At 38.6% G+C, this 27,736-nt stretch overlaps 1 protein-coding gene across 1 annotated transcript in view; it reads right to left on the bottom strand.

Moving 5' to 3' along the window:
- The window catches only part of FAT4 (FAT atypical cadherin 4), a 236,424-nt gene that overhangs the window by 78,770 nt on the left and 129,918 nt on the right, over window positions 1–27,736 (bottom strand). The window contains exons 3-6 of the mRNA XM_019534025.1: window positions 24,699–24,960; window positions 18,656–19,006; window positions 10,636–11,558; window positions 9,842–10,016 (exon numbers count right to left, since the gene is read on the bottom strand). Of these exons, the coding sequence (XP_019389570.1) occupies window positions 9,842–10,016; window positions 10,636–11,558; window positions 18,656–19,006; window positions 24,699–24,960 (1,711 nt within the window). The remainder of the gene's footprint in view (window positions 1–9,841; window positions 10,017–10,635; window positions 11,559–18,655; window positions 19,007–24,698; window positions 24,961–27,736) is intronic.

Genomic DNA, 27,736 nt, shown 5'->3' with positions numbered 1-27,736 from the left:
AGGGGAGAGCATCAATTCCCTTGGAAGCCTATTCCAAATTCTGGCCACCCTTACCGTGAAAAAGTTTTTCCTGATATCTAACCTAAATCTGCTGTCAGTTTGTGACCATTGTTCCTTGTTACCTCAAGAAGTGCCCCAGTGAACAAAGCATCTCCGATCCCTTGCTGTGCCCCCCTAATTAATTTGTAGGCAGCGACAAGATGACCTCTCAGCCTTCTCTTGCGTGAGCTGAAGAGGTCCAGGTCCTTCAGTCTCTCCTCATAGGGTTTGTCCTGTAAGCCCCTAATCATATAAGCAGCCTCCTCTGGACCTCTCGAGTCTATCAACATCCTTCTTGAAGTACAGCACCCAAAACTGGACACAGTACTCCAACTGCGGTCTGACAAATGCCGCATAGAGGGGCAGTATCACCTCCTTAGTTCTATTTGTTCTATTTGTCATGCTGATGCATGATAAAGTGTGGTTAGCTTTGCTGATGATTTCATCACATCATTTGCTGATGATTTTGGTCATGAATCTATTGCTTTGGATAACCCTTAATACTTTCCTATAAACTAATCACACCTAAAGTACAGCTCAGTTGGGATGATCCTCAGAAAAGACTGGAATGTCCAGTATGAGTATAATATTCTTGGCTTAGATTATATTCAGTTCAATAGCAAAAAAGATGTAGTTTGGAAAATATTTGATTGACAGGAAGAACCTGAGGTCAGCTTTTCATGTGTGCCTGTTTTACATATACAAAATGGTTTTGCATATACATAAAAAGGTGGGTATAAGTCACTGAGAGTGCAGTGGGCTAGCATTCATGTTTGTGGGTAAAATGGATACATAGTCTGAATAGCTTTCAAAAGTGTGGGAGGTTTTTTAAAATAAAATTTCAACTTAAAAAGATAAACTTTAAAAATATTTTCTCAAAACCACCAATTACTAACTCTTTTTGTAAGTCATCATTGTAGAAAGAAAACACGAGGGAAGTTGATTCCCTTAGGAACTGCTGACTGAGTCAGTTTTGTCTGCTTATGACTCCTCTGTATCCCACAGTGAGATCCTTTTAATCATGATTGCAGGTTATTGAATTATACTTTAAAAACACCCTGTATGACTAGTGAAGATTAACCTTCAGAATAAGTATTTATGCCATATATTCATGTTTTAGTAGTCTTATCCTAGCAATTAAGCTTCCTGAAATTATAGTTGTGGAGTTGAAGAATTAGCTAACAGACTTTCAATTTATAAGGAGTAATGTGCTGTTTAAGCATCACCGTAACTGGAAAATATTAATATTCCTCAAAGCCCAAGAAATTTTCTTTGTGCAGCACCATGACTATTCAAGCAGTTTATCTTATTCTTTCAAGAGGCTGAGGTTTTCACAACACAAAAATGCCCATAGTTGGCAGTTTGCAAATTTACTGGCACATTTGTTTCATAGTTTCACATAAAAGTAACACAGTCATGAAGACAGTAATCTTAAAATACTTTTAACCCAGGTTTTAGCAAACCTAAGCATAATGTATAGACTAATATATAAGTGAAGGAGGAAATTACAGCAGCTTGAAAATTTGCGTTTACATTTCCTTTCACTTTATAATTCTTACTGGCCTTTGAAATTCTAACTAAGTTATACCTGTTTTAGATGCCAGGTAGCTAAAACAAACTAAAAACAACAAAAACACAACACCAAAACCGGGTGCCATGGTAGCTCAGATAGTGAAATCTTCAATGCCTGCCTTTGTCCTTTTTTGACCAAAAATGTATGGTTTAATAAAAATACTCAGTGAACTTTACCAGAATATATTCCAAGGTCCAGCCCATACCAGTTCATTTTCTCATCATTCTTCTTTGGCACATTTAAACTTAATTGCTTACAACTATGAGTAGGAGCTGGTTTGAATTGCAGGCCCAGCTCATTAATATTATGGCCCGATCTGGTGAGGGCTATCATTTTTACGCCCAGATTGGGAGGTGCAGCTATTTGCTCTGAAGGCTGCTAAAGCAGCCAGCAGCAAAAGCTGAGCAGCCCAGGGGAGAGGCGAAGAGGTTATAAAAGGGATAGGGGAGGAGAGAGCTTGGGAATAAGTAGGGGAGGACCTGTTTGCTCCTCTGGGTGGGAAAACTGGGACATGGGGGGTTGGAGGCACTTGGGGGGCTACCCTGGCAGATGCCCCTGGCTCCACTTAGGGAAGGGGCAGTTTGCTCCTCTGTGCACGTGTTATCCCCAACCCCAACCCTCAGTGCCCCAGTTTGCCTGTCCAGAAGAGCAAACAGCTCCTTTCCTACCCATCCCCAAGCTCTCTCTTCTCCCTGTCCTTTTTGCAACCCCTTCCCCCCTCCCCAGGGCCGCTAAGCTTTTGCTGCTGGCTGGAGAATGCAGCAAGTGGCCATATTGTGGCATTTCATTGCAAATCGTATTTTTTATGAAAATCACTTAGGGCACTTTTACACATGCTCCAGAGATGGATTAATTGAGTCTGCTTTGACACATTGTAATGACGGCATATTGAAGCAGCCTCTGCGCTCATGTATAGGCACTTTTAATTTTGTGATTTTTCACAAAGAACACAAAATCTCAATTTAAACCAGGCCCTAATTATGAGAAACCTAGTTAACTATATGACTGTCCAGAACACTTGTAAACAAATTATTGCAATATGGGTGCTGCTGGCTGATGGAAGTAAAAACATATCAAGTCCATATGTGTGAGATGACTTTGGTAGACAGTATTATCACATGCATTTCATGGAAATCAACATGTTTTTTATTACATCCCTACAAAATGGTTCTAAACTGAAACCGATATCTGTACAGCTCTAGGGCTCTTTTGGTAATTGTATAGCTAACTTGGTGACAGAAAGGAGAACACACTGCTGAAGGAACTGGACATGCTTGAGTACATATTTAGGGAGAAGCAGAGATAAGACTGGTTAGGAGGGAGAGGGTGAAAAAACAAAGATAAGAGTAAAAAGCAAATAGCTTAAGGATAGATCTTTAATAAGTGTAATAAAGGTTTATATATTACATTAATTGCTGATCCCCTGCTGCCAAATTTCCAGACCTGTGGGGAGCCTGGGAGGCCAGATCGCGTACCCCTGCATGGTACATCTGGTGCATGGAGCTGGGGTGGCTCAAAGCTGGATCTCAGCATATGGGGCAGACCAAGGTCATACAGGGCCCAATCCTGGTGTGTAGGGCTCAATCCTATGAGCCAACCCTGCAAGAGATCTGTCCTATGGACTGGCCTTGCACCACGCACCTGACACACAGCTTCAAAAGTTTGAACACCATTGTATTAAATAAGCACTTGTCATATGTTCACTTGCAACAGTTGCAAATCATTGAAATGTAGTGACCCCTTAAACATGTATGAACTTTAAGGGGTCACTACATTTCAAAGATTTGCAACTGTTGCAAGTGAACATGTGACACCACTCTTACACGTACTCATTTTAATAATTCATAATTTTGATGCTGTGTGCCAGATGAATGGTGTTAGGCCAGTCCATCAGACAGGTCTCTTGCAGGGTTGGTTCATGGGACTGAGCCCTATACACCAGGACTGGACCCTGCATGACCTTGGTCTGGCCCTGTATGCTGAGATCCAGCTTCATGCACGAGATGCAGCATGCAGGGCTACACGATCTGGCCTTCCAGGCTCCCATAAGTGTGGAAATTTGGCAGCAGGGGATCAGCAATTAATGCAACTAAAACTGCAACCACTCCTCTAGCACCAAATTTCTACCTCCTTGGGGGCCCTGTGGGCCAGATGACAAGGCTCTGTGGGCAGGATCTGGCTCATGAATTGGGATGTTGAGCATCCCCGGTTTAATATACCATAACATTCCAATGACTTGCAGCTGTTGCAAGTGACATGTGACCAGGTTCTTACACTGCAGATATCATATTAAAGCAGAATACAGTGTATGTTAGGAAAATAAGATGGGGATAAAAGTCTTTTATATTATTACAGTCACACAAATCTCACATAATTGCTCAAGCCTATGTTAACCTTTAGGGCCTTTAGCATGACTAAAAATATGCATTTGTAGTTTTAAGATGTAAATATAATCTTCCTTTATTTAACAAGAATTTTCTTTTATTAGCCACCCTCAAAGACAAACATCCTGAAGGAACAGACATGTGCTTAACAAAGAGCAGGGCCTTTGGGCGTGATTTTTTCATTCCTTCATCAAATCCTGGAAGTACTCAACGTTCCTTGTGAGGTGTTAACCATCCTGAACTTCCCCTCTAATCAAATAAGAGTTCAAGATGCTAAAAACTTTACAGATAAAGGCCAGCTCCAAAAGCAAACAAACAAATCCCTAGCAAATCTGAATTCTCAAATTTGATTTAGTTTTGATTTATTTTACTTATTCAAAGAAACAAAGTGGAATAATTTCTATGCCTGTAATCTTCAACAGTTACTTTGCCCTCATGCATGCTTTAAAGGAAGAATGCAAATCCTGATGACCAAGATTTTCTAAAGCAAATTGTAAGAGCCAGAGGGGTACATCAATAACTGCTGACTAATTATGCTAACCATACTGATTCATTTGTTTTCCAAAGACCAATGTTAAAACTATTCATGTAGTTTGGTTTCAACCTTAGTTTAAAATGGGGCAACAGGCTTTCTAATTAGCAACGGCATATTTTGGTTCTAGTTAAGCTTTGTGGTAACATGCCAGGCTGTCCCACAAATGCATGATGGTGTGGTTAAAGTTCATTTAAACAGAAGACTGGGTCAACTAGCAGGTTTCCAGATGTTTTGCTCTATATCCATGAAACAGATAAATAAAGGAGGATGACAGTTAGAGTGCTAATATTTTCTCCAGAAAAATGTTCAAAGAGTCAAAGAAGTTCCTGATAAAAGCTGCTACACTAATTCTTACCACAATGCCAGAATTGAGTGGTTACCCACTTCTAAGTCTGTACCATCTAGAGTTAAAAAAACAAAACAAACATATTTTTCCTTTCTGTTTTGCCAGAAAGAAAGGTATAGCTAAGTAAAATGATTTATGGCCCAGAGATAGACCCCTAAACACCCTTCCAAATGCTTGCATGTCAGTTTCTTGGCATTACATGAGTAGATGTTTTGGGGAAGCATCTGTAAGCTAAACACCCTCACGTTATTTTAAAGTTCATCGTTCTATTAGTCGTTTTCACTTATAAATCACCTTTATGCATTTACATATACCAAATGGTGGCATGTTAGAAAGGAACCCTTTCATTTGGAATTGAGGCAATTTGGGGGGGTGAATTGCATTTTATTCCTCAATTAAAGGAACAATTCAAGCCACCTTCAAACCTGGAAGCTGCTGAGTGTTCCTTGTGAGCACTCAGCACTAATAACCCTGAATACCCATTAATCAAGTAAGAATTTAAATTGCTAAAAACATCATAGACATAGTGTCAGATCCATATATATATATTCCACCTAAATCCTACTTTAGGGGCATATATATATATATGCACACACACACAACTATATAACAAATATAAATTCAACCCATCCCAACTGCTCTCTGCACATGTAGGATGGGAGACCATATAATTATTTCTTTCTCTTGCACATCCAGACTATTTAAGAAAACAGCACTGCCTAGGCCTGACTATAACATGAGATATCTAAATTTGAATTTTAGTGCATAATGCAATAAAGACTTGTGAACCCAAAAAGACATCAGTCAATGGCTCATCCCAACTTTGCAGGCTTCTAAACTTGATAGACACCTTCCTTTCGGACTAGGAAGGCCCTTTGGTGCCTGCAGTTTTGCATTTTGCACATGTCCAGAATTGCCATGATCTGTGCAGGTATGTGTCTAGGTCCTAAGTCTCACAAAGATCTAGCAACTAGGTAGAGCAGTGTTTTGACTTCTGAGAAAAGCCAAAACCAGTAATAAATAACTTTTCTCAGAATGCATCTTATCTTAAGCAGTGGTCATTTTAGTATCACCAATGTGCCTTGGGGACAAGTAATTTAGCAACTTTTTCCTTTTTGATCTTATTAGAACATTCCCATGGCTAACTAAACCTATTCTTCGCTTATGCTTTGCTACCTTTATAAATTCATGTCTTTCTTTCACGTTAAACAGAATATTGTCCTCCAGATTCTGACCCATCCCAAAACAGAAAACAGTTGATTGTGGTATTCTTTAGTAGTATAAACATTCCTGTCTTTTCTTTTTAGAGCTAACTCGCCTTCTATCCTTGCTATATTTAGGTAAGGCTATATTCAAGAAATTTACAAAACATCTAACTTATTGTATGATTAACATTAAGGCTCATCCTACACATGCTATGCACAGTTTCAGTAGTGCAAACAGATGCAAGTGTGCAGGCCTTTTACATCTCCTTTAATTACCAACGATGAAATACTGTTTCAGATGAATACTGCAGGAATTATTCCGAAAGACCTTTCTCTGAAAAGTTTCTCCACTTAATAAAGTCCTTGATTGGAACCTAATTTCATTCCTTATTTCAGAGTCTTCCCACCAATGGTGCCTTGAAAAAGCCCATGGCACTTCCACTGAGCTACAATGGAAATGATTAGAGCCCTAAAAGGAACTGGAACATGGGAAGCTCCCTACCACTTTCAGATCCTTGTGGGATGATGCTGGGATGTCAATGAAAGCATATGGAAAAAAAACAAATATTTGCTATTTGATGACTATTTGTTACTAATTCCTCTCTGGCCTCTTTTCACCAACAGTGCAGAAAATTGCTCTCTATTTAAATATCTTTTTTTTTATTGTATCTATAAATGAAATTCTACGTCTTCTGGAACGGAATAGTAACCAAGTGATTGAGAGCACAGAGACAATATCCCTTCACAGCTGCTCTTGCAGCCTGATCTGTATTAACGGAGGAGCTCCCACTGAACTAATATAAAAGTAAATGGAGTGAAGGAAGGTGTTAGCAACACTGGAGATGGCTCTTGTTTTCAGGGGCCATTAAGGTTGTATTGGGGAGTACTTCAAGAAATCTTATGTTCAGCTGGTCATTTCTGAAATGCCATACTATGGTCTAGCACAGGGGTTGGCAACCTTTAATAACGGTGGGCTGCTGCTTGAGATATGGCTGCTGCTTGAGATTTGGCACCCTCTGCGCTGCCTCATCCCTCCCTGTTTTGTATCAAGGGCTGCTCTCATGCCATCTAACTGCAGCTACCATTTACTGTCACCATCAATTGCTACCAATTTCTGTCACCCACAACAGCAGGTAGACCCCTAATTTGCTGGTCAGGGTAAACACAGGCTGCAGCGGGCAAAGGGGTCCAGGTTCCCTGTCCCCCCCAGCCACTGCTGGGGTGCCGGGGGGAGGGGTCACTCTAGCAGCCTCCTGGGAGGTGTGTGGGAATGCCCTCAGTGGCCTGTACAGGCAGGCTCTGATTCCCCCTGCCCCATGAACAGTGAAAGTCTATTCAGTTTGCCTGTGCTGTGACTTACAGCGCTTTAAGTGCAATAGTTAGAATGCTTCCACCAGGGGCTTTCTGAACATCTGTGCTTAGCCATATTGGTTAGCTATGACTTTTGGGGCTAAGGAATACCTCTCATGTCACTAGATTGACCCATAGGCAATATAATGTTAGTAAAAGGTAAAACCACAGACATTATGCTCATAATAAACTATGACACAAGCATGAATCAGGTGGTTATGTTGAAGGGCCATTCACAGGATAGTACAAGGGTAGGTTAAGAACCCCTCAGTGTTTATATCTAGGGATGCTGCTGGGTTTATTTAGTACATAAGCACTACATGGATGTGCTGTGAAAAGGAAAAAAGGCCAGGACATCCAGAATTTTGATGGACTATCCATAGATTTTCAATTTTTTTTTTTCATCTGGATGTAAGATGCACCATGTTAAGTGAGATGGTTGCCTGACTTTCTAAAAACAATCAAATAAAAAAAAAACCAAACAAAATGTATAGTACAAACAATAAAACTTTTTCCTTATCCAAAGATAACATGGATGAGGATAATTTCAGAAAGACAGTTTTCTTCATAATTTTGCCATTTCTAACAAAGAATCATTATCTGTTTTTTTTTACTTAAATCTCACTATACTTAATCCTTACTTTTGGAAACAAGCTAAAAAGCAGAAGTGATACCTAACAGACATAAAACAAAACCCTTCAAAGAGACAGAGCTACTTCAGGCTGGGAATTAGGAATCCCCAACTCCAGTTATTGCCAAAAAGAATATATTTCTGCATTTATATTAACTGATCTTAAAAATGCCATTCAAAGCAACTTGGTTACATATTTAATCATAGAGTCATGGCCATCAAATAGATGCATAGCAAGACCTGCTTTTTTTCATTAAATAAATCCTTGCTTAGAGAAGGGCAGTACTTTGCCAAGTTTATGTTATGACTTTAAATACCTTTTTAACATTTGGTATCCTGCTTTATTATGTTTTGAATATTTTTACCAAATTAATTCACTCTTATAATAATAAGTTACAACAATTTTTCTTTAATAAATTTTCTTATTCAGAAAGGCTTTTCCCCATGGAATGGCATTTTCTACCTTCGTTGCCAGAAGTCCATAACAACATACACACAGACACATACATCGCATATATTAAAGCTATATAAAAACTTAAAAAAAAAAAAATCAATGAAATGCATAGCATTTATAACGTTAACTCTTTGTACCTAGAATTTTTGCAATAAACGATATGTTTTAAAAAGCCTTGACAAAACTATATTTCTTAGCATTCTGTAATGCCTTGACTTCCTGCAAATAAATTAAATAGGACAAGCATCTCTCAGAATTTCACTTCAGCTAAACTATACATGTTTGTAAGTATTTATAGTTTGCCTGTTTACTTCTATTGTGTCCTATATCCTGCTCTCAGCAAAATCAAAATCAAGGGACATTTTGACAATGACTTCAGTGGTAGCAGAATATGGTCCTTTAAATACTTTTGTCCAAATTTTTAATGTGCTTCATAGTATTATGAAACAATAGCATTAATTTACAATGAAGACTTTTCAAATGCCATTAACATTCCTTTTTGTTATTGATAAAGAAAACAACTGGGCCTGGAAGTATAAAAAACAGGCAGAAAGAAGACCAGCTTCAATCGATCATAACTATACTTGTTCTGGTGTGGCAAATCTTCTCTTTTATATTGCCTTTCCAATGAGCCAGTGCTGCTAAGCAGACAGAAGACATAGATTTCTAAAAACAGCATTGGAGACACTGGAACTTAGATACACTGCTGTGGGGCAAGATTCCCTTCATGCCTCCCTCTTCTCCAATACCCCATGCCCCTTGCTCTGTCACTTAATGCATAAGACATCCTGTACCAAGTCAGGTCCAGTGTATTACAAATATAAATTCAGCCCATCCAAATTACTCTCTGCACATTTGGGATAGCTGACCATATACTACTTTCTTTCTCTTGCACATCCAGCATATTTAAGAAAACAGCACTGCGTAGACCTGAATTTAACATGAGATATCTAAATTTGAATTTGAGTGCATAATGCAATAAAGACTTGGTAATGTAAAAGTGATATTGTAGCCATGATAGTCTAGAAATTATGTAAGAGACAAGGAGTTTCTTAGGGTGATACGTTTTATTGGACCAACCATGCAGTTGGAATAAAGTTAGAAAACCTTTCAAATGATCATAGGGCCCGAGGAAAAACGTCTTGCTTGTCTGACTTTATCCCAACTGCATAGCTGGTCAAATAAAAGATATCACAATAATAAAGACTGAAATTGTTGGCCTGCACATTTAACAAATGCAAGCTATAAATTGGTATCTAATATATACCTACAAAGCCAGTTAAAAAACAAACAAACACCTAATTAGATTGTGCATTTGATTTACCTGAATCAGCAGCTGTGATCAGCAAGACATACTTCTCTTTTGTCTCTCGATCAAGGCTCTTTATCAAACAGAGTTCTCCAGTGGCTGAGAGAGTAAAGGCACCATCTTCATTTCCACTAATAAGAATGTATGTAAGTTTGCTATTTAGACCTTGGTCATCATCCCGTGCTACAACCTACAACAGTAAAATAAGCCCTTCAGAAGACATAGCAATAACTGATGAGTGCACACTTATGTGTCAGTGAAATCCCTTTGTGTGGAAAGCATTTCATGGAAACAGAAAATATGCTGTTTGACAAAAAACTGAAATGCCTGGAAGTCTGTTAGCTACTAGCTGTAAAGAAAAGGCAAGTGGATTTCAAATGATGCTTTAAAATAAATATATAATTATTTGTTCTTTTTCCCTCCATGTGAAAGTATTATTAAGATCAAATTTGGAGTCAACTTATGGTTTTAATAAAACGCACAGCATACCCACCCTAAAATCTGCTACTGTGTACATTTAATGACTCTCCTTTAACTGTCACAGTGCTTTACCCACATATTGAAGAGGAAGTCTGAAAAGAACAAACTGAAGGAATTTGTGACAAAGAAGCAGGAACAAAGGGGATAGGGTGGACCCCTACAATCTGAGTGTATGGATAAAAAAGGAAATAAGCAGTTGGGCAACTATACAAAAAACAACACAGTATGTTCTTTTGTATTCACAAAAGCTATTTTGTGTTGTATTTACAACATTTTAGAATTCTTTACATTTTGAAGAAGTACACTATGTTGTCTCTAAATGTACTGACCTGTAAAATAACTTTTGGAAGTGTCTCTAAATTCTCAGGGACATTCACAGAATAGGGAGAAAGTTCAAATGTAGGAATAAAATCGTTAATGTCCATCAGCATGATATTGACAGTAGTGGTATCAGTCCTCGGGCTACTTCCACGATCAGATGACTGAACAGTCAAAGTGTAGGCGGGCTCCTTCTCTCGGTCCAATGGCTTGGCAACTGTTATCACTCCGGTAACAGAGTCGATCCTAAACTCATTATTAGTATTTCCACTAATGATGGTATAGCGAACCTGCCCATTTGTCTCTTCATCTCCATCTGTAGCAAACACCTGGATCAGATCTGTTCCTGTCAGAGTGTTTTCATCAATCTCTACTTTATACTGCTTTTGTGCAAAGAGGGGATTATTATCGTTAATATCAAGAACAATTACAACTACATCTGTAGAAGATGACAGAGATGGCTGACCTTTGTCAGTAGCTACCACAGTCAAGGTATAATTAGAAACTGCTTCTCTATCAAGCTCTCCAGTGAGCCTTACTTCACCATCAATAGTGCCAATACTGAATTTGTTTCCTAAAGGTCTCTGAAGAGTATATTCAATATAGCTGTTTGGGCCACTGTCTGGATCTGTTGCTTGGGCTTTGAAAACAATAGTATCTATTGGAGTGTTTTCTGGAATGTAGGTCAGTTTTGGAGAGATGAAGTTGGGAGGGTTGTCATTCACATCCAGTAGAATTATTGAAACTTGAGTTGTGCTTGTAAATCTGGAAGCTGGGAGAGAAGCCATGTCATGAACTTGAACAATAAGACTATAAAAGGATTGACTTTCCCGATCCAAAATCTTCTTGATGCTTAGAACTCCATCCTTGTCAATATTAAATTGGCCCAAGCTGTCTCCTGATGCAATACTGTAGGACAATTGAGAGTTAGGGCCTGAAAAACAAAAATAAAACTATAATTCAGGTCTCACTGATTTAGATGTATATATGAAGTAAAATGCCTGGTAGGATTATGAATCTGTAAGAATACTATTCAAAATAATAAATGGGAAAATCATTACATTTTGAAATAATGCATTCACATGTAGGAGAAGCACATCCTATTTTCTATCATCTGTGATTAAATATGGACAAATTATAGTTACATATTATATTTTGTCAAATCGACAGCTTTACTCAAATGTCACCACCTACACAGTTAAGTGTTGACAAAATATTTATAAACTGAAAATGTTTACTGATGTACCTTTTCCATCCCCCCTTCTCAAAAATAATACAGAACTAGGTAAAGAGAAGAATAACATACATGATCATAGAGGTATGAAAGGGTTTCCATATGAAGAGAGACCAAACAGGCTAGGGCATTTCAGCCTGAAGGGGGACATGACAGAAGATTATAAATAATAAATGATGCAGAGAAAGTAAATAGAGACTTATTTTCTGCCTCTCTCAATATTAGAATCAGGGGAAATAAAATGAAATTATCAGGTAGTAGGTAACAAAAGGGAGTTTTTTCACATGGGAAAAAAAACTTGTAGAGCTTCTTGCAGCAAGATGTGAAATTTAAAGGAGATTAGACAGATTCAATAAGGAATGTTCCATCAGTAGGTACTACACATGCCTGCAAGGCGTAAAGACTGACTCAAAACTTCCTAAACTTTTGAATGATGGAAAGAAAGGTGGGAGAAAAGCAGGTGATAGGAAATTCTGGACGTGGCATTTTTCATCAGCATCCACTCTTTGCCCTTGTGTGAGACAGGATACTGGGCTGAATAGATATGTAGTCTGACCCAATAAATGGAAGTTCTTATCTTATATATGGAACAAAAATAAAAAATATCAAATGAACAACGCTTATCTCATCAATAATATAAATTTGTCAATTTTTGCCACAGAAGAATCTACAGTTCTAGTAAGTAAAACACATTTTGAGTCTCGACAATGATGCTAAGCCGCCTTAGGCATGGTATACTTCCAAAAAACGTATGTTGACAAATTGAAACCCAGAGCTTATTTTGAATATTTGTATTATTCTTTCAAATGGCAATCTGAGATCTACTTTTTCCTCTGGCCTCTGAATTAAACACTGAAACTGTAAAACATTAAATAAATAATTTTGAAATCCTATACTTTGTTTTTTTGGCCATAATTGTTATGAATTAGAATTAATAGATTTTTATATAATACCAGGCCTTCTCTAAATATTTCTTTTTCAACTCTGCATAATCTGAAGCTGGATATTTAAATGTTTTGTTACTTCGTATTTTCTGCCAGTTTCACTCAACAGTTTATTTTCTCCTCCAACTGAGTTCTTAAGAAAGAAAAATGATTCCTGTAAACAACATATTCAACATTTCTATTTTTATTCTCAATGGAATAAGACTCTAAATCATTCTTTTAAAAGCAAACATGAAAAAATAATACATGACATTCAGAAAAGATTACTCTATTTAGATAAATGAATGAATACATGTTTGTAACTTACTTTGAACAAGTGAAGTGCTAGGTCAGTACTATGATATTATAAATTTATCTTACTTTTAACACTACTGATACTACTAATGAAAATGTTCTTAAGTTTTAATGAGGTGCTAAGAACCTCAAAAACTACCAGATTCATCAGTTGGAAATCCTACTTGTATCTAAGACAATAGGAGTTTTGCCAATGACTTGATGAGTAAAATATTGGACAGTAAAGAAAGAGAAGACATTTAAAAACAAACAAGAATCTTCTTATATTTTATTACTGGGGTGTTTTTTTTTACTTTTTTTCCTTGTCCATTTTATTACTCGTTCTATGTACAATATATTTGCCATTTTTTATCCATATACTTTTTTATTTCTGACACAACTTATTCATAATCATATTCTGTTTTCAGCAGTTGCTATTCTTCTCCCAATTCATGACATTTTTATTAAGCTTGCCATTCCTTTTCTAGGTGATAATCCTATTATAGCTGGGTTTTTATTTGTACCTTTCTTGTTAAAACAGATGAACTACTATAGCCCTCCATCTCTTGTGTCTCAACTATGCAAAAATGTATGCCTACACTTAATGTTGTACATTTGCTTTTGTGGCCATACTGAAACCAATGAAAAACTTGAGAGTCAATCACTCTTACAGTAACTGAAAAAAAAGTCAATTTCTTTAAAAACAAATGCTGAGTGGGAGATGGGGGTCTCTTTCACTCACCCTCATTATTACAAATCAGGCTTCCAAAATAGAGGGGTTCCCTCTGCTGCTTTGATTAGTGATGATGAGATTGAGAAGTAAGGGACCACAGGGGTTTTCCTTTGTTTTCTAAAACTTCGCTACACCTGAGACCCAGAGGCTGTGTCTACGCATGGTCTTTACTGCAGAGTAGACTAATTGGCTGTAAAGTAAAGTGTCACCATCTACACATGGTATTAGTCTGCAGTAAACTAATTTATGCCATAGTAAGACAGTACTCTCAGGGACAGTACTATATTACTTTGGAGTAATTAACTGCAATTAAACACATGTGTAGATACTGACCACAGGTGTAAATTGTACCCAGCTTGGCTCCTGGCTGGCTGAGCTGACTCCTGCCTGCAGCCTAGCCACACAGCTCTGCACTTTCAGCATCCTCATGCCTGAACCAGCCTCTCTGCCACCCAGCACCATGGCTGTTGGACCCAGAACTGGGACATGGGCATGACTCCTGCAATACTTTGCCTATAAGTTTTTCTCTCAAGAGTTTTGATTCCTACACTTCTTACACGATCAATCAGTGAAGAGTGTTTTGTGATATAAGAGATAGGCTAACTTGCTTAATTGAGTAAGTTGTAAGTTCAGGCATGAGTAGTTCATAAGTTTAAATATTTGTCTAACAAATTGACTAGTAGGCAGTTTTAATCCAAGCATATATGACTAAGATGTGTAATACTAATACTAAATGTAATCTTACGAAAATGTAAGTGCTAATACAGAAGACATCTATTCTGAGGCTCGACCCTGACCCAACTGGAAAAAGGAAGGTGACCCTGACTCAACTGGAAAGAGGAAGGCGCCCTCAGCTGAAAAGAGGAAGATGCCCTTACGATGATGACAATTGCAAGAGATAATTATAACTAACAGAAAAATATGTAATGATGACTAACCTCATTATACCTTATGTAAAACAAACATATAAATATATAGGGTTCAACCCCTCTCAGGCGTAGCTCTTGGCCCTTAAGGCGGGAGTCTACCCTTTTGCAGAAGCAATACATTTTCTACTGGCACTCTTGTGTCTCTGGACTCATATTATCATGGCTAGTGCCCACGACGCAAGACCAAGCTGTCCTTTCCTGTTTGGGCAGCTAACTCAGGTTTTGCTGACACTTGGCATCTTCCAAAATTACTGGTTTTACAATTGAACATAGTTTTTGTATTAATTTCTTATGGAAAAAAAATCACCCCCTGTAATGGATGCCTAAATATTTTAGGAAACTGGAGTTTTTTACCCTATTGTAAATGCTTGAAAGCTGCATGGCATTCCCATTTATACTTACTATGCCTTTGTATACAGAGCAACTCAAACTGACGTAAACAACTATTGTTTCCCAAGAGGTGTGTCAAACAGGAAAATGACAATGGGAGTATTTTGCTGTTTCAGTTTTCAGCTTTTATTAGCATTTATCTTAGATTCACGGATGTAGCCTGATATAAAACAATGCCCCTTTCATGACTGCAGCAGTCTTCCTTAATCATTTAACATAAATAATCAGACAATTTCCCAAAAGAGCCCCATTCAGATCATAATCTATAGGCTATTTATGGAGATACACAGTAGTAACTTTTACCCTGTTTTAGATGATGGGTCCAAGGTGGATTCAATCTTTAGGTTCCAAGATTGAAATGGCATCACAAATAGCTTGTAACTTTTGCTCAGGTTAGAGATTGTCCAAGCCTGCAGCATGTTCATGTAAAGCAGTGTATCTTATAGTAATTTTAAAATCTAGATTGTTGGGAAAATAAACTTACTATAAGACATAAAAGGCAAGATATTGCTTTGATTTTTTACTGCCCTGCACTTGAGCAGTTTTTTATACCAATGGCAATTGAGTGTCAATTTGTGCACTGTTATGCTTATGATCTGGAAGCATTTAATATCTTTACTACAGAGATGTAACAAATGCAAACAATGGACAATAAGGTCCACAAGTTGTAAGTGATATTAAAATTGTCATTTTCATGGAATCTAAAATGAAACGTTATATACCAGAATTGCTTGATAGTCCTTCTAGGGGTTTAGTCTACTAGAACTTCATGAATTTCGGTGGGAGAGGTGTACAGAACTGACTGGGCAAACTATTTTCCTGTAATGAAGTCATTTGAGATTTCAAACATTTTTCCCTTTCCACAAGAGAAGAACTTATGCTTTTTGCAAAAAAAAATACACACAAAAAAACTCCATGATTTCCAAACAATGAAAAAAAAAGCAACAAAAATAAATAAATATATAAATAATGAGGGAAAGAAAGAACTGGAAAGAGTCTGAGGGAGACCCACTCCAAAACTGTCAACTGGGTGGTTAAGCCAGTTACAAAAGTAGACAACCGTTTATTTCAAGGGTGGGTAGATATTTTTCTCATTTTTACTCCCTTACATTCTGAGCCGAAAAAAAGTGTTTCCAATAAAAGCTGTATCAAAATTGGAATGCTCCTAAAAGGCTCTGTTTTGATCAATCATTATTTTCTGATGAAAAATTGTTTTGTTGAAAAATTCCCAACCAACTTGAGTCATGTTTGTACAAGCCTGGATTCAGGGAAACATTTTAGCAGATTCCTATATCACAAGGAATTCAATGTGACATAAGTGCTCTGAATCGGAGAAGGCTATCTGTCTAAGAGATATCACAAAAAAAATCCTCAATTTAAAACCTGCATGACATTTTAAAGTATTTTATACACATAATAATTCATTGTCATTAGAAATTGTAGGCATAAACTATATAACATATTGTTAATATGCTGTCAAAGAATGTCTTGCATTAGAAAGCCTTTCAAACTATAACCCAACTACATAGCTGTACTGATAAAAGATATCACTCTAAGAAATCCTGACCTCTCTCTCAATTTGCCAGGCAATTTATCCTGATTATTACTTTCAAATCCCAACTGGTTGTCACTTCCTAAATTCTCTTACTATGGTGTAAAATAATCCAAGGATTAAACCCTTATAAGGAGGCATTTCCTTATGCTTTATTAAAAACTTTTCTTGAACTGCTGTACTGGTAATCTGTAGATTAAAGCACTTGTACAGAATATAGTTATGGGTCTCCTGCTAGGACTATCTTTGGGGGAGGGGGGCCTCACCTGCATTCATCCTTGTAGTGACTGTTTTAGAATATACTTGAAATTTTAAGGAAAAAAAAACAAACAAAACAGCTAGACCATGTAGATGTGCTTTAAAACCATAATATGGATAAAAACGTTTGTAACTGCTGCCCATAGGTTGTGAAGGGTTAAATCGGTAGGTGGGGAGGGGGGCAATATTTCAGCTGGAGGGCTACTTAATGACTTCTGGTGAATTGTCAAGGGCTGAAAGAGTAGCCCTACCCCTTGACAGGCGCTTCACCCCCTGATCACCATCTTGGGACCAGAAGTCTCACCCCTAACCCCTTACCATTGCCACTGGAAGTTCAACCCCCTTGCCCACAGAAGTACTCTTTTTGGCAAGGGGGTTTGCCATCTTGGAACCAGAGAAAAAACAAATCATATGATAAAAATCAAACATCTACTACAATATATTTTCATTTTATTAAAAATATATATTTTTGTCTTAATTTACATGTGTTTGCTTAGTGTATATAGAGGTGATTGCATGATAACTCAAAATAAAGTCTTACTCTTGTATATTGTGTGTGGGGGTGTAAGGGTTGGGATTTGTGGGTGTGTGTGTGAAGAGGTGTGGTGGGGGGTGAGTGGGGGGTTTGTTGGGGGCAGGGGTCTGTGCAGGAGCCCTACGTGACAGCACAGAGGCCGCCTGGCCCAATGGCATGCAACTCCCTGTGGCTTCTGGTCCATGTGCCATCATGCTAGGCAGGTTCCATGTCTCCATGTGCAGCTTCCCCTTGGACTGCTGGAAGCCCCATGTGGAGGCATAGAACCGGCCCAGCTTAATGGCGCGCAGATCCCACTTGCAGTGCTGGGAGCCCCATGTGCTGGCACAGAGCCAGCCTGATTTGGCTCGAAAGTGCATGCCAGAGGGCTGGGCCAGCTCCATGTCACTACATGCAGCTCCCAGGATTCAGCCAGAACCATACACTCTCTGGGGGCTCTGTATTATGCATGGTTTGATTACAGCTGGGAAGAGATCGACTTCCCTACAAAGGAGACCCAAAATGAGGAGTTAAATTGACTTCTGCTGTGGAACTGGACCTGTGGAACTTGTGCTGAAAAGGCTGCAGAAGTCAGTGCAGTCAGTGTGGTTGTAAAGTGGTGAAAGTCCTTGTACCATCTGGAACAGCTTGGGCTGTGTACAAGGTCAAGATTCTCCCCTTGAAGGGTCCTTGTGGGACTGTTTGGGGTCAGGGTTTTAAGTTGCCCAGTTAAGGAGGTAATTTTGTTGTCAGGTTTCCACGCATGATTTTATGGGTTATTACAGATCACTGTTCTAACGCCTATGGGTGTAAATAAGAGTGTCGTACTCTATTGTTAAGCTGTTGTACTGTTGAGGAAACTGAGTCACCTCAGCTACCCATTCACACTCTGTCCCAAGAGGGGTTACACGTTTAATTTTTATTTTCATATTTAGATATTGTACGTATGCTCTATACTTAAAGTACTTCAAGACATGTATGTCTAAGTGGGTATGCACATAGATTTCTGATATCTTCACCACTTTTGGAAAATAAAAACATTGGAAGAAATAAACCAACACTTAAACATGGTTCATCAAAAAGTAATAACTTACATATTGCACTGCAGAAAATTACCACTATTTGCCTCTCATAAGCAAATGTTTAAATACTGAACTAATAGTCATGTGTTATGAGAAGTTAAAGAATGTAAGGAAGCACATACCATCATCTGCATCAGTAACATTAAAGTTGAGGATTGTAGATCCTGGAGGTAGATCCTCCATGAGAGATGTACTGTATGAGGCCAAACTGAATAAGGGTGGATTATCATTTACATCTAATATGTTGAAGTAAACTCTGATGGCAGTGTATTGACCGCCTCCATCTTCTGCACGGACGGTAAGAATATAATATTGCTGCATTTCATAGTCTAAAATGCGAGTCAGATTAAAGACTCCAGTGACTGGATTCAGGAAAAAAATGCCGTCCTCATCATCTTCACTCACGGTGTATGTGATTTCTCCATTTACTCCAGAATCATCATCGGTAGCTAAGATGGCTGCCACTAAAGAACCTACACAAGACAATACAAGAACTCGGTTAGACAGCAAGAATGAGGAAGTCCTATAAAAAAATAGGAAGAAAATATAATAATGTATGGAACCTTCAACCAAGCAATCTTGTGGAACAGGTCTCTTCATTTAGAAAAAAAACTTGCAAATTGCAAGTTTTTTATATTATTATTATTATTTTATAGGGCTGCGGAACTATTCCATTTATAATTTCACTGACTTTCCAACCATACAAATAGATTTTGTTTTCTAATAATTTTGTATCATGCAAGTTTTGAAGACTACCAGGTAGGTGGGTATTCCTGTACAGATTATTTTAAATAACTTTTAGTGCTTAGAACCACGGGCAGGAATACTTACTTTGTTGTTAAATAGAATTATGTTTGAACACTGAAATAGAATTCAGATGGAAAAATACTCTCTCCCATTAGTATTTCCTTCTAATGCTAGAGAAAGCCTAACCTCAAGCATTTATAAATATGAGGAATTTATTAAAACTTATTTGTTCAATCTTTTTTTGAAAGGAATGATTTAAATTTGTAATGTTTGTTCAGTGTCTAACAGTCTGTTTCAATTTTTTAAAATATTGTCCTAAGTAACTGGGCAGGAAACAAAGATCCCTCACTAGATGTTCCTATACACAAGCACAGAGGCTGTAAAGCATGAATAGGTGAGAAAGGATTTTTTTTTTTGGAATCTTGACTGAGTACTCTGGGTGCCTGTAGATTTGTGGGATGCTTGCTCTGATGTGCTGTAATTACAGCATGTCAGAGCAGACTTGTTTAATTTAGTCTGCTGGAGCATGGTAATTATTCTCCAGCAGCCTCCTACGTCTTGTGTATCAGCATCCCCATACTTAAAAAAGGCAGCAGTGGGGGCTCATTGAATGAGCTTTAGTTCAAGTGGCCCCACTGCCATTTTTAAGTGTGGGGATGCCGATACGTGAAATGCAGCAGTGCTTTAATTAAAGAGACTCTTGCAGCTGCTCTAATTAAGTGCTGCCCCACCCCCCACAACCTCTGGAGCATGTGTAAAAGTGTAGGGGTCCATTTTTAAAGTAGTCCTTACTGAAGTACAATTCCTAGTTCCTTTGAATTTGTTCTATTGAACTTACTTTTACACTGCTTAATCTGATAATGCTGAGTTGCTTTACTGAAGTTTGGAAACTGGGTGTTAGCATTTACTATTAACTATTTTTAATACTAATTATAATCACTGTGTTTCCAAGACAGAAAATCATTTGTTTTTCCATGGAATCAAATAAATAACATGCTTCAACAATGAATTTAATTGTTTTGGAACAATATGACAATGAAAACTATTCATTTTCAAAATGAACATTAGTGTTATGATTTTGTCTGTGTAATCAAGCTGAACATTCTGGTTTCAGTTTTGTATATTTAATTACCTAATGTTCTAACATTGCTGATTACATGTTAATTGGCTAAAAGGCAGTCCTAAAACTGGATTAGATTACCAAATGTATAGTAATCCTATCAAATGCCATTTCATTTTATGAATAAATAAGGGTCAGATTATAACTGGCCTTACTGAAGTGCGTAGGGCTAGGAAGGTATATGAGGGACCTTCATACAATCTACAGAAGTGGTCTGTACGCAATAAAAAAGTAAGATGACATAAGCTACTTAAAACTCAGAATCCATCACTAGAGGCAGCCTCAGCAACTCTCAATAGCTATTTTCATATGTTTAAAAGCAGAGCTTCTTGGGCTGCTGCCACCATCAGATAGGTTCCTGGCACACGTTACTGTTATGCTCTGATTAATGTGTTAATCACAACATAAACAGTAATTGTGCTACAAATTCAGATAACTTTGTGTTCCATTAAGTGACAAACCAGCCATAAGGATGTTCCATAAAATATGTGGAACATCTTTGTGGCTCATTTATATGCACCATAAACTGAATGTGTAGCACCCCCATGCCAATGGTGACAACTGATTGTCAGCTTTGGTATGAAAACAGGGGTCAGCATTAGGACTGGGACTACCCTGGTGCCAATGCTGAAAATGTGCTGCTAGGAAAGCAAGTTGCAATGTTCCCTGGTAGAGAGAACTGAGGGACTCTGACTGCTAAGAACCTGGCGATTCATGAGCCCAGCAGTCTTTTCTGTCTTGCTATTCAGGCCCTTCCACAGCTGCAAGGAAAAGCACTTTAAAATGCTGGGCTGCAGGCAGCAGCACTGAATCCAGTTTTTAGACTTCCTGAAACAAGGAATCCCAGGATATAAGAGGTTCCTAAATCTCAGAGTCCTGGTGTCCAGGAACTTCTAAAAAATCACATACGCAGCTGGACTGTCTGAGGGCTGGTCTGACAAACTGATTGCTGAACCTAGTCCTGATGGCTCTTGGTCTCAAACTGGATTGCTAGGGCTGGGTCCAACAATCAGCTAAGTGTCAGGCCCATTCTAGACAGCCCTGGGTCTCAAACTGGACCTGGGATTGTCAAAGCTGGGTCTGACAATAACCTGATGGTTGGGCCTAGCCCCAACAGCCAAGGATCTGGAATTTGCGGGGGGGTTGTTGTGGAAGTCCTGAGTCCAGGACAGAGCTCTCACCTGCCTGATCTTGGGGCCAGAGGGAACCTGAGCAGGGTGTGGGACCTTGGCAAATCATCCCATGTGGAGCCCCACCCCTGCTTCGATCCCATGGGCTCCAGACCTGAACAAGTTGCAGCTCCCATTGGCAGTGGTGGCAGCAGGGGGTGGGAAGCGAGTAGCTGGACGCAGAGCCACTGCTCTGCCCAGCTCCATGCTGCCAGTACTCCACCCAATTCCGCAGGGCCCAGGGCAGTTGCCCAGATTGCGCCCCCCCCCCCACACACACACCTAGGAACAGCTGCGCTGGGGGAAACTTAACAGTGGTGTAACTGTGAAAGTAGATATTTTATGCTCTGTTCCAAACACTGTATTTAGTGCCATGCAGATCTGGCATGACAGGAGATTCAGTGTTTGGGATGCAGCATACAATTCCTCTGTTTTAAATTATGTGCTAACAGAGGCCATAGCAATCTTCATTGTTGGGAAAAATGACAATTTTTCATTCATTATATAATCAGTTCTCATCAAGGCATAGAGACTAAATTGAATAAAGGGCACAATTTGGCAATTATTGTGTTAACAGTGTGTAGCTGACAATGTAAATCTGAAATACTGGAATATTGTCTTTTATGTAAAATATTTTTAAATTAAACAAAAATCCTAGAATTAGGTTCTGGAACCCACTGTATATTCACTTACCATACACTAAACTCTACATGGAAAAAAACCCCAAAACTATACAAAACAATACTGATGATCTGAATTAAACCAACTAATCAAGGATGTACCAAGTTAAGTGATCACTTTCAGGAAGTCACTAAGGAAAATTAATCTGAATTAACTTAAAAAAAAACAATTAAAGTGCTTAAACATCTCACTAGACAATGTAATTCGGTGCGTGTGCATGTGTGTGTGCATGTGTATACGTATACACACACACAGACACAAACACACAGGCTAGGGATAGAAATTACACATAAACCACTTAAGTGATCAGAAACTGGATTAAACCTAATGGAACAGATGTTCAGTACACATAAGCCAGTTTGAAAATGGCTGAAACCAGTTTGAGATAAACCTGGTTAAGTAGTATCAGATTTAACTGATTTGGCTCAAACCAGTTTATGCAACCTCTGTCCCACACCCCTACCTGGTTTTAATCCTCCAGCATCCCAGATGCTTTGCTGGGCAGGGCTCTGCTCTCTGCTCCAGCCTAGGAGGGTAGGCCCCTCCCCTCTCCTCTGCTTCCTAGCTGCAGCTCCAGCAGAGACTGTAGGCATCTGCCCAGCTTCCTTCTGCTCTTCTCCCCCCCTCCCTGCTCAGGCAGGGATCCTGCTTCCCCTCTACCCTACACAGACACCTCTCAGCATTAGGTAGCATACCACATGCTGGCTATGGTCCATCCTGTGGGACACAGGACAAAGGCAGACAGGACAGTGTCGATTTAGGGCTTTTTGGAGGTAATCAATAGGTAGGTGGTAATGTCCCTCCATTTCTTCCTTGGAAAGTGGTGTTTAAGAACAGCTTGTACTAATGAGAGATCCTTTTGTTTTGTTGATGGGGTCATAAATGCTAACAACTTCCTGTGTAACTCTCTGTTGTGTAACTCAGTGCTCTGTTATCAACTCCCTGCTGGCTCCCTCCTTGTCAGGAGGGGGTGGGGGGAACCCCTCCTTAATCAGACCATCCTGCTGTGGTATGGCTTTGTCCCCACCCCCTAGCTCAGCACTTTGGAAGAGAGGGAGGGCTGCTCTAGCACCCCCCAGCTTCTAGCCTGAGCCAGTGCAGGCATGTGCCTGCATTTCTGGAATGAAAAGGGAATGTCTATCCACCTCTAAATCAGTTCAAGCTTTTCAGGTTAGACTAATCTGCAAAGCATGAATCAATTCAGGCCCAAGCATTTTGAATGTCGGTCCTTAGTCATATATGCAACATTGCTTTGTATGAGTACCTGGTAGAGGTACTCCTTCCTACCCACAAAATCAAAGGAGGTTCCACTCTTTTAGAGCAGCAAGAGTTAACCTTTTTGGTAGGCATGCCACAAATTAGTCGTGCACTACTTTGATCCCTTTTCCATAGCTGATCCACTGCGCTGTTTTCTACCTTGTACTCCCTATCTACCACTGATCTGATGTTTTGCTTTTTAGTTTTTCCCCTATCTACCACTGTGTTGCCTACGCCCTCCTCAGTCTGCCACATACCACACAGGGGTTTCCCATGTCACTTATGACACCTGTGATATAGGTTAGCCACCCCTGCTTTACATAATAGTTGTTATGAAATCCTTAGAAACCAGATGCTAAGTTTTATGCAGCACTCTATGCCTCTGTGATTTGTCCTGTTTTTTTTTTCTGAGACTTGATCTATATATGCTTTGCTGTAGTTCAAACCCATTGCTTTTCATCCCACCTTCTGTGGCAAAGGAAAACAATTATTCTGCCTCTTCCTTCTGGCAGCTTTTCAAATATTTCAAAATTGCTATCATACGTCTTCCCCCAACATACTTTCCTTTTTTTTCAAGCCAAACAGAATTAGCTCATTCAACATTTTTTGTGTATTTTTTTTTTCCCTCAGAAAACTAGCTTGGGTATCTGGAGTACTCTTTCTCTTGCTAATAGCTAAACCTGTCCATCTCCCTACTTCTTTTCCCCTACAAAAGGGGACTGAAAAGTATAGGTTACTTCCACTAAACATTACTTCCTACTTTGCCCTCAGAAAGAAGAGAATGAATGGGGAATGGGTCTCACCTTCAGGCCTATGACTATGGTATGACTGAGTGGGATGTGCTTGAAAGAGAGCATAGAGAGGGTTTCTAGAAAGTAGAATTTGATCCTCTAAGGAAACATTTAGCTACACCTTTGCATTTATGAAAAACAAAGTAATGGAATTATTTTCAGAACTTACTATATTGGTACCACTGCTAAAAAGCCCCATATTTCAGCTTCTGAATTTTAGCTCCCTGTCAACTTCTGCACTTCAATCATAAGAAGTGACTGCACACATGAGACAAGCTGGATGACTATCAGTCAAATGAACTGATAATAGTGACAACATTAATGCTCACTGCTGTCGAGTTCATATGAAAATAAAACAGAACAACAATTTTAGAAAATAAAAGGGTTGTTTTTTACTTACCTGGGGTAGTATCCTCTGGTATGTCAAAAGAATAAACTGGTTTGGAGAATTTTGGGGTATGGTCATTAACATCACTAACAGTAATGTTTATTCTCATGTCTGAGGACTGCAGACCATCATCAGCACGAACCAGCAGAGAATATTTGGAGCGACGTTCTCTGTCCAAACGTTTAGTGGCTATCAGATCTCCAGACTCGGGATCAATATGGAAACTGTCATCAGCACCACTGATAATAGTGTAGGTAACAAGAGCGTTAGCTCCCTAAATTAAAAAAAAAAAAAGGAGTCACAAATCAGATCAAGATTTTTGCCAAGCAAACCTTTCAGAAATATTAATTTCAATTAAGTCTGTCCAGTAACTGATTTCTGAGAACTGATTTCTGCTGATATTCTTCATATCATTTTCCTTTAAAAAGAGGAGACAACTCTTTCATATTTATTTGGAGAGACAAAAGTAAATTTACTGAATAGTTTTTCACCCCTGTTCAATGAAAGGATCAAATTAGTCAGCAAAATAAACTGCAAAAGAAATGTAGTCTATAAGATTTGCTATCTGACTTAAGACCAAGTCCATTTCAGTGAGCAATGTATCTACTCTGTCATTTTCTCTCTTAACACTGATTAGTATTTCTTTTATGTTTTATGTTTTTGGACAGATAAACTTCCATCCCTTTCCATCCTGGTGGTGCGGGAGGAACAGAGAAGTAGCTGACAACTATCCAGTCCAGACAACTGTAGCAGCAACAGAGAAGTAGCAGACAACTGTCCAGCAACATATTTAACATAAACATCATTTAACATGTGGCTCAAGAGAAACATGGAGAAACATGCCCAAATGTGCAGTTTACTCCACTGTCCCTACCCCCACACTTGGACAAAAGGAGGGTTCCTAAAGATTATTTATGTACAAAGATAGAGGCATGACCATTTGTTCATCAAACTAGGAGCACCTACCTCCATGAAGTTAAATCCTGATCAGTCGGCTATACAAAGAACTGATTTTTCAGTTTACTTCCAGTTCTGAAAAGTCAAAGCCAATTTGCTTTTGTCCAAGTTAAATGTTTTGTTTGACCTGAAGTGTACCTTTTTTTTGTACACTTCCAAAGGAAAAGTCATTTAAGGGGAGGAGGGAGAAGCAGGGGGAATCAAAGGATTTTGTTTCCAAAATGTTAGGCAGAAGGTAGGAAGAGTGGCATCTTTGAGACTGACTGGTTCAGAGAGGTATAAGCTTTCATAGGTGAGGGCCTACTTTGGCAGATGCCCGATTTAAAAAATGATGAAACGAAAGTCTTCAAACTGAAAAACGGAGATTCTAATTTGGAAAATGTTGAAAAATATATGTTTTAACTTTTTCAGAATTGTGTTTTGTTTCCTTCTCCTCCTGTCCCAGTTCAAACAACTCAGTGAAATGAATGTGCATTTGCATACTATTTTAGTGAAAATTGTTTGGGCAAAAAATGTTTGCTCGTGTCTACTGGGGCACTGGAATATCTTCTCATAATGTCTGGAGTGCTAGGGTGGAGCCTGCATGTATTTTTGTAGTAAACAACAAATTCCAGTGAACAGGGGAAACATTTATGGCCATTCAAAACTCTCTTCCCTAAAAAATGCAAATTAAATTAATTGAGACAAAATCTGACTTGCATTTAGTGACACAAGAACAGACAAAAGCTAAATGAACAGTGGCCTAGCATGCTTCATGCCAAACCTTTTCTCTAGCATGACTGTTCAACAACCAAGGCTCAGTTAACTGATAAAATAAAATAACCATATACAGGTGTCTAGCTTTAAACAGCTGCAATATAGCCTTTCAGTCTACAGGCAATCTGTATATTCAGGTGTATCTCATGTACATAACACATTTTCCTGGAATTGTACAGTTTAACTAAAACATTCACTGAGGATTTTAGATTTCCAACAGTGTCCACATTCTTTATTATTTATTCCATTAACTAGGTATTCCAGTTCTGACATAATGAGATCCAGCTAAAAAAGCAACTGTATTTGATATTCATCTAACTAAATTAGTAGCTTTTCATAAATTAGGTGAAAGGCAAAGAGAATGAAAACATTAAAACCTATTAAACAAACTGTCTGATACATGGAAGTTTCCTGTCTATACACTGACCAAAAAAGTTAGCAATAGGCTAAAAACTTCACTATCTAATAACAATGAAATGGCATCCTTCTTTAAAAACACTGCAGTTACACTGATCTCAGTGGATTCTTTTATATAAAGGCTAAACATAACCATTTAACACATATAAAACATGCTTTTTTAAAAACCTTACGCTGACCTTGTTTTTTAATCCCAAAGTTGTATCTGCAAGTAAGCGTGGGTGCCAGCATGCAACTAGCATTTATAAAATATGGAGGTAAAGCTATTTGTATATATATAAATTACAGATAAAAAAGGAGCACAGTCAGATTCTCCACATTCAAAAAATGTATTGTAATAGAGATTTTACCAAGGGCGATCACATACTTTAACTGCAGGGTAGAAAGGACGCTAGTTGAAATTATTGCATTATCCATCAAATATACCTAATAGAGGCATGTGTGACAAATTCTGAACTGCACATTGTTACCAATGTCAGGAATGCATCTTGCATTCTTCAGAAACATTTAAAATTACAGCTGTTAGAATGTGGAAATGAACTGCAATACTTTTACCTGAGGGGGCTGATTGTATCTAGAAGATGATGGAAAGGCTTCCATTAATGTGAGGTCTTTGGAACTGGCCATAGTAGCATAATGGTCAAAAAGGTGGAAGCCTACACCATCGGATATGTGCCTCTAAAAGTACGCACCTCTATTCATTATGTTATAAAAGACATTGAAAGCAAGTTCACCACTAAGAAAGATTTATGCTGGTGTTATAAAGACAGTTCTTCTATCCACATTTGATTTACATTATGGGTTTTGATACACCAGTTTACAAACACACACACACACACACACACACACACACACACATTCCTAGGAGCTGCAGACGGCATGGTGCAGAGTGGAAGGGGATGAGGGAGTACACAGGGCCG

This window comes from Crocodylus porosus, unplaced genomic scaffold, assembly GCF_001723895.1.
Source record: "Crocodylus porosus isolate Cpor-Errol unplaced genomic scaffold, CroPor_comp1, whole genome shotgun sequence".
Taxonomy (NCBI): domain Eukaryota; kingdom Metazoa; phylum Chordata; order Crocodylia; family Crocodylidae; genus Crocodylus; species Crocodylus porosus.
This window is presented reverse-complemented; position numbering and strand designations above follow the sequence as displayed.